The following is an 8,100-nucleotide window of genomic DNA, read 5'->3' as shown; positions in this document are numbered from 1 at the left end:
CTAACTATTTGCACTTACAGTATGTATTTAATTACAAGAATAAGAAAAATAAATGTACCTTGATGTATAACGTCATCTCAGACACATTACTGAAAGAGCGGTTTGCTTCACTTTGAGTCGATTAGACGGGGAAGGTCAGTCCATGTATGCAGTCAGAGCTAATTTTGATTTGTTCACGCCTTCTGGTGTGTACACTACGTTGGGTAAACCATGCGGGGAGTTGAAATGGTGCACTATAAATACAAACCAACTGCTTCTGGCATTGAAACCCCTTTCGTTTTGTGTGCGCTAGTGTTGAGGTGACAAATTTAGCTTAGCTCACAGGTCACAATGAGACTGTTCCTATGTTTAAGTGCAGACTGTGATTGACGAGTCTCATCTGTTACAAACACTCAAAAGCATTTTTATTGGCTCACAACTGAGGCAATGCTACAACTAGCTACAGTACTGTATACAGCAGGCAGAAATCAGTACACCTTATTAAACAACAAAAGAAGCTGGATTTCAATCTAAAACAGGTATTATTAGGAACTTTGCCATGGTTCTAATGGCACCAGCTGTATCTTGTATTCAAATGGAATGCTAGTTTGTCTTTGAAGGGAGTGGAGTCCACTTCATCAGAAAAAAATAAAATAAACCTAAGGAGTCACATTGAGAGTTGGGAGTCGCACATCAGTTGAACAAAACTTAAAAGAGCAAACTTAAAAGAGCAACATTGAAGGGTGTGGAGTCCACTTTGGTTGAACAAAACTTAAAAGCGCAACATTGAAGGGTGTGGAGTCCGGATTCTTAGTGATCCGTCAGTTGTTGAGGAGAGTGACTGGATGCAGCTGGAAGAGAACACCTCTGCGCTTCACACCCTCCGCCTGAACAATATCCATCTTCAGAGAGGGGTCCACCTACTCAGACACACACACACACACACACACACACACACACACACACACACACACACATACAGTTAAAAAGCATTAGAAGACACAACATGTGGCGTGGTATAAACGTAATACGTGACACATTAACTGGTGTGGATGTGTGAAGCCTCATTTACTGTACCTGGTTCCATTTCCCTGTTTTCTCATAGATCACTGGAATGATCTGCTCTCTGGTAGGTGACTTGGCAAACAGTCTGTAAAACAAATTAAATGAGCTATAAATAACTGCTCAGTTGCATTGTCTGCTGATGTGAAATGACTGGTGTTTCGTTCTGTGTACATCTGTGTGTGTGTGTGTGTGTGTGTGTGTGTGTATGTGTGTGTGTGTGTGTGTGTGTGTGTGTGTGTGTGTGTGTGTGTGTGTGTGTGTGTGTGTGTGTGTGTGTGTGTGTGTGTAAAGACCTGATAAGGCGATCTCGACAGTCGTCCTGCAGGCGGCTGATCCTGTCAGGCCCCAGGTGTAGAGGGCCGCTGGGCCCCTCACAAGCCAGACAGTTGATGGCTGCTCGCAACGCATTGATCTGAGTGGAAAAATCAAACATGCACATTTATTTTCCGTTCTGTGACTTTATAGGGCTCTTTCTGTCGTAAACAAGTCAACGACTGATACCTCTGTGATGTCGTCCACATCGAACTTGACGTCAAAAGCCAGCTCCATATCGTGGTCAGGTATGATGGCCTCTCGAGTCTGACTGTTCCACCCCAGGCCACAGAGGGCGCCTGTGTAGCAGGTCCGCTCCATGTTGGTGCTTAAAAGAAAAAGCAGACAGAGAATAAGACATAAGAGAATATATTAATCAAGTGGGGGGACCCATTTCAAATGCCTTCCATGGGTTCAGCATTGCTAAATAGTCAGACTGTATTCATATAGCACAGGTCATACTGTACATCAGATGCAACTCCCAAGTGCTGAAAATGCAAACTAAAAAGAACCAAAACATAAAAATGTATAAAATGGTGTCTGACTGACCGCAGCTCCATGACAGGTGTGAAGAGCATGGTGACGAGTGCTGGAAGCCCGGGTATGTCAGGCATGAGGGTGGTGTCGTTAAGTAGAATACGGAAACCTGCGAAGAGACAGACAAACACACACACACACACACACATACGGTAAAAAGTCATGTCCATTTCTGGATGGAGTCACTTGTGGCTTTGATCCATGTACCTGAAGAGCTAACTGCCACACTTCCAGCCACCAGCATCCGCAGGTGTTTGTTCTGAGGATTGGGGTTCAGTGCCGCAGAGTTGATGCTGTTCTTCGCTATGCAAGCTGACCTGGGTGGTGGAGCACACATTCAATAAGCACATGGATAACAGGCAATATGGCATTTTTCACCAATGTGGCCATCATACTTCTGCCACCTCTGAATCTGTCTGTGATTTTAATTCGTGCTTCAATATAGGCATGTAACATTACAGGTGTTATTCATACATTTCTGTTTCTGGTGTCAGACGACAATGCATCGCATGGTGAGCTTGTAGTTATACTATTTTTGTGTGTCACCGTTGTATGACAAAGCATAAAATAGGGCATAAGAGGTTAATGTGATATCTGTACACATGGTTTACTCACAGGTAGTGTGTGACTTGGCTCATGCTGTGGAAGGTGGATACGTATGGACTGGACGGCCCGTTCACGCGAACCTGGGGCATTGGAAGGGAAGGCAACCATTGGACATGGAATTACAATATACAATAGATCAGTATGATATGCATTTATTTATTTAAACTAGTGCAGAGTACTTAGTGCAGTATCCGTCATTCACAGGCGATGCCTGTCATTCACAGGCGACACCCGTTTCTTAGTGCAGCACCCAGAGAGCCAAACCCAAATGAATTACTAAATGAAGTGTGAAAATACCTGAATGCAGCAAGCAGCTTATAAAGCCTTCTGTATGAAAAGCTTTACTGTTTACGTTAGTTCCCTATGTAAGATTCAAAACAGCAGTAGTGATGTTTCGTTTATTGAACAATAAGTGATTTCTGTGACTACTGCATACCTTAGCACGTTCGTCGATTCAAACGAAAGTAAACCTTTGACCTCACAAAATTACGTGGGTGTGAACCCATAGTTATATTGATATTGTATCCCCATTGAGATATTTACCATATATACTGTGGTATGAAATTTTGTTGATACCCTTCCATTAGAGGCTAGACAATTTATTTTCCTGAGGAAACCCTGAGTAACCTTGAAGGCCAGTCTATGACATCAGTACAATGATGTAACATTTATTGACATCAGGGATCTCCATAAATAACGGGATTTGTGAACTGAAGTCAATCAGTTGGACGGTTCTCGAGATACGCGAAGGACAGATATACTGTACAAGCACGCACACACTAAAACTTTTTCTAACCCTAACCCTGCTGTGGCTGGTGAATCAGTAGCAGGTACAGGACAATAACATGCAAAAGGGAATGCTTTGGGAAGAGCTTTGTGCCTCTGATAATCACGTACCTCAATGGCTATTTAGACCTTTCACTCACCTCCAACTAAACAATAATATACGTCTACCTAAATGTGCCTGTTTCTTATAAAAGAAAATGGATAGAAAAGTTACCCACGGTTAAATAGTTAGGATGGGTAAAATGTAGACAATGAATTCCATGTACGTGTAAATGTACTCTGCAAATACCCCAACAACAACTAAATGGGACACGATTAATTTTTGTGTGTGCTGATGTCTCTATTGGCTGTGGAAACAAATAAACCAATAAACAAATAAGTTTTGTCCTATTCTACTTGTTGAAATTCAACAGGTCTGACTCCACTATTATTGTCTGGACTACCAGACAGAATGGGTGTGGCTCTTGCTTTATGTCTACAAAACTAAAACTGGCATCACCAAAATGGCTCCCCCTGCTGGACAAACAGACCAATGGAGGGATGATGCCATCATGTGGCGAGTCGCCCAGAAAGACATTTAAGAAGACCAATGTGTCTTACCTTGGCTTGGCACTGGCTGTTCCTGGAGAAATGGGACAGCAGGTTGTCAATGAGCTCAGTCTCTTCCTTGTTGCGGTCCTTCCAGGAACTGCTGGCGGAGTTTTGGGCGTAGGTGCCTTCCTTCATGTCCTTGTACATGGCCAATAGTACCTCATGGTTTTGCTACAAGACGACATACATAAACACGCACACCAGACTGTGATAATAGAATTTGTTTGGCACTCTCAAGTCTTATTATGCTTAATTTATACTCCTTTGTACAATGGTGCCGCTCACAAAAAATATCCAATCTATTAGCTTTCAAAGCGTGCTGATGAGAGGTGTTGTGAGCTTGTACATCTGTGACACTGTCGAATGACAAAGTATTAATCAGGCTTTACAGACCACTGACAGATCGATAAGATGTTTTCCTCAAATGTCATACTTTTAAACGGATTCAGTCACGTTACCGTTGAGTCATAGCTCTCCTCTGCCTTGATAGCGTGGCCTTCCTTCACCATGATGTCGGCCACACTGCTGTTGTCTGAGAGCAGGTCCACACGCATTATGCCGTGCAGGATGGAGTACAGTGTCACGATGAGAGAGCGGCCTTTCACCAGAGTGATGAAGCGGTCACGGGCTCGGCTACTCCAGTGGTCGCCCAGAATCATGGACTGGGCTGAAGGATGCATGCCGGCGATGTGGAACTCCTTCGCCTGACATCACAGTCAAAGGAGTGAAAGTAGTCAAGTCGACATAATATTTGATGACGACAACCATTATCCAAGGAAAAAGTAAAACAACAATATGAAATGTTTTTTTCTCCTTTGAAGTCTGGAAACATCAAGCGCATATCGAATATCTGACATCAAGAGGCGCATATCAAATGTCTGACATTTACTGATTTTCAGTCTCTTAGTTGAACTTTATGCACAACACATACTGTACACACCAATGGCTGATGCGCACGAATACAGCAGGACAGTTTCATGTTTTCACGATATCGTGATACCAAAACATGGAGCACATAATTGTTTAAAATGTATTAAGTTTGATTAACAGATTGTCAGTAGGTTAACCTAATCAATTATTAACCTAATAATAGTCTTTTTTTGTTTGCTTCAATAAACCTAGTGACATATACCTGAAATGGGGATGACATGAGGTCCGCAGGAAGCTCCTTAAGGTTGCTACTGGCCACCACTGTGGTATTGCCAAAGTCCACAAAGAACACCTGTACAAGACAGAAGACTTTACACTGATACACCAACAAACAGTGTTAAAGTTTGTAGCCCTAAAACTTTGAGGTAAAGTTATTAAGGGGATGCCGTAAAAGAGATTTTCAAAGCTTTTTTCCACCATGGGTTTTTGATTTATGCAGTACATAAGCTCTGTGGTTAACATAAACTTAAGGGTTTTACGTTTTGTTCTTTAACATAAATTACACTTGTTAATATCCCACAGTTCTGGACAAAGGTCACATTTTGTTTATGGGTTAGTATATAATACCAGAAAATAGAATTCTCTCCGTACATCCTGGCTGGTAAAAAACAAACAGATTATCTTGTTGAACAAATCATGTGAACATCATGAGCCGTTGTTTGCCACAACGCTTATTTGCTTGATTTCTTCAAAATCTAATGCAAAGATTCAATCAGAAATCTGCCATAGGAACTCATGGTGGAAGTATCTTACGGGTTAAGGGCCATTCACACCAAGCACCACAACTATAACGATAATTATCTTTCACCATTGTCTTCTTGAGTTAGAACGGTTTTTATCTTTATAGTTATCGTTGTATTTAATCGTGTTTGGTGTCAACAGCCTTTTCGCCTACAAAAAGACATCATCACTATTGTCAACAAATAATGTCACATCCAGTGAATTCATGATAATGGACACTTGTTGCAAGCCATACCAACCTCCACAGAGCTGCCGCGCATATGTAGGATCTTGGCGCGGTAGTACATGCATTGCTCATCACTCTCCGAGTAGGGAGCCAGGCACAGAAGGTTGGGGTAGAGGGATACAGTGACCGGATGCTTCTCACGCATGTTAATCTCTTTTGTCAGATGGCGCTGCTTCTCCATGCTGGCCTCGTCTGCCTGGAAGCCCCAGAAGTGACCCACCTCCACCACCTGGACGAACAATCACCCAAATCAGAGAGGATGAATCCTGTGTGGTTCATAGGCTTTCAGAGGATTGATTTGACATTCACTGATGTGATTTAATTCATTTGAGAGCTTAAGCACACGCAACCGTTTTTACCTTCAGGTTTTGATATTGCTGAAGATCTTACGTCAGTTTTATAACAGACTTACTCGGTTAGCAATACAGCAACCTAATATTGTAATGTGACGATACAATTAATTTAAATATTCTGGTTATAAGCTCCAAGCAGTTATCAATATGCACAGAACCATCTAAGCAATTACTAGAAAGACTGCATTCAGTAGAGTGCATGCATACCTACACCACTGGGTGGTAGCGGAGTAGAAGGATTAAAGGACCTTGAATTCCTTTTGTTAAAAAAGTGAACATAGTTTATACTAACGAGGTGTTCAATGAGTTAATCCCCCTGACCCCCGCCCCCTCCCCTACTAAAAAAAAACCCTGTAAATATACCTTATGATTTCACGTAGCTTTATTCCATTATGTTTTTTAGTATATTTTGTATTGTATTGTCTGTTTTATATGTATTGATAAATTGAGTACCAAGGACCACAACGGGAACAACCCCCTGGGGCTTTTTGCGTTATCCTTTTAGCATAACCTTTGACTGTACTACCTGTACTGTTAATAAGCATGTTAATAAAGTATTCAATCAATCAATCTCTGAGACCTTGAATACATCTAATTCAAAAATGCTCATCTTAAGATACAAGTGAGTAATGTTTCCCTTGAAATTGTCCTCTGACCTTTTTGATCCAAAAGTTAATCATCTCTTCGAAGCAGCCCATTGATCATAACCACCAAATTTCGTGAAAATCTGCCCATCCCTTTAGAGTAATTTTGTGAACAGACAGACATAACCTCCATCCAACTCTGCTGATAATCAATAAATCTGTTATGGGGACTGACCTCTGTAATGTTGACCACAAACATGGGGTTAGGAGGTAGCTTCTTTGGGTCAATGTTGCTGCTCAGCACTCCCATCAGGCTCACAGAGTGGGTCTGGAGATCCACGTTCACCCTGCACAGCAACAACACACAGCCAGGGGAGAGGAGAGGAGAGTCAGGTCAGGTCCGTTTTTCTCCCAGAGATCTTTTGTCTTCAATCCATAACTATCTATATCCTGACCTATACAAACCCGGGTCCCCCATGTGAGCACTAGAATTTCTACCTTTGAGCAATCTGGGAACCCATTCTGAAAAAAAATAATTAAAAAGAATAATCCTTTGTTTTTGCCTTTTTTGTGTAGAAACTCTGTTTGGCTCGTCCCCTTTCTTAGTCCACTTCCTCCCGGGTGCTTCTGTGTATTCCTACTAACCATAACGCTACATGTTTAGGGCAGCGGTGCTGACAGATTCTGATGTTACAGAAAGCCTATCCAAACAGGCTTTCTTTAACAGCTCAAAAGTAGATAAAAGGCGATAAATTGCGATTTTAGCTTTATGACAATAAGATGTTAAATTGTGATTTGAGCTTCATGCAATACAAGTAAGACGCGCGAACGCTGGAAGCGAACGCAGCTCGAAAATATTGTGTATTTGCGGACTCTGTGTGTGTGTGTGTGTGTGTTTGTGTTTTGACTGTAGCTGCACTCTGGCGCCCTCTGTCGGCCGCACCCAGGCAGTGCACTGCACACAGACACACACACACACACACACACAAGCCGAGCAGACTTTCATAGTAAGCTCCACTTGGGCGCGTTCGCAACCATTTGTCAGACCACAGGATATACATTTCTCAATAGAAGAGCAGGTAGACCAACTACAACCACCCCAATTGTGTCGATTATATTGTACAGCAAACACAGAATATGGAGCGCACACCTGTGTTGATGAGGTGCTGGCCACGGCAGATAATAATGTTGAAATGGATGAGGCCGCACAACTCTTTAGCCACGATGCATAAAGTTTAATGAAATGAAACCAACGTTTCGACAAATATAGTCTTCCTCAGGATTATATTGTACAAACATACTCTACCATACAGATTGATCACAATAAAATTGTATTTCCTAAAAGAAAGAGTTCGGGATTGCAGCTTTAAGATACATTTTTAAGTAATTT

General features: G+C 42.0%; 1 protein-coding gene across 1 annotated transcript in view; it reads right to left on the bottom strand.

The window, feature by feature from the left end:
* Nucleotides 1-212: 212 nt before the first annotated feature.
* The window catches only part of tdrd9 (tudor domain containing 9), a gene marked incomplete at its 5' end in the record, with an annotated part of 28,011 nt that continues 20,123 nt past the window's right edge, over nt 213-8,100 (bottom strand). The window contains 12 exons of the mRNA XM_084044606.1: nt 213-899; nt 1,057-1,129; nt 1,338-1,456; nt 1,546-1,684; nt 1,906-2,002; nt 2,101-2,210; nt 2,509-2,579; nt 3,886-4,047; nt 4,335-4,580; nt 5,009-5,098; nt 5,787-6,002; nt 6,946-7,057. Of these exons, the coding sequence (XP_083900732.1) occupies nt 801-899; nt 1,057-1,129; nt 1,338-1,456; nt 1,546-1,684; nt 1,906-2,002; nt 2,101-2,210; nt 2,509-2,579; nt 3,886-4,047; nt 4,335-4,580; nt 5,009-5,098; nt 5,787-6,002; nt 6,946-7,057 (1,534 nt within the window). The 3' untranslated portion in view covers nt 213-800. The remainder of the gene's footprint in view (nt 900-1,056; nt 1,130-1,337; nt 1,457-1,545; nt 1,685-1,905; nt 2,003-2,100; nt 2,211-2,508; nt 2,580-3,885; nt 4,048-4,334; nt 4,581-5,008; nt 5,099-5,786; nt 6,003-6,945; nt 7,058-8,100) is intronic.

This window comes from Gymnoscopelus microlampas, assembly GCF_963454915.1.
Source record: "Gymnoscopelus microlampas genome assembly, chromosome: 20".
In the NCBI taxonomy this organism is placed as follows: Eukaryota; Metazoa; Chordata; class Actinopteri; order Myctophiformes; family Myctophidae; genus Gymnoscopelus; species Gymnoscopelus microlampas.
The sequence above is the reverse complement of the archived record's forward strand: the minus strand, read 5'-3'. Positions and strand labels throughout refer to the sequence as shown.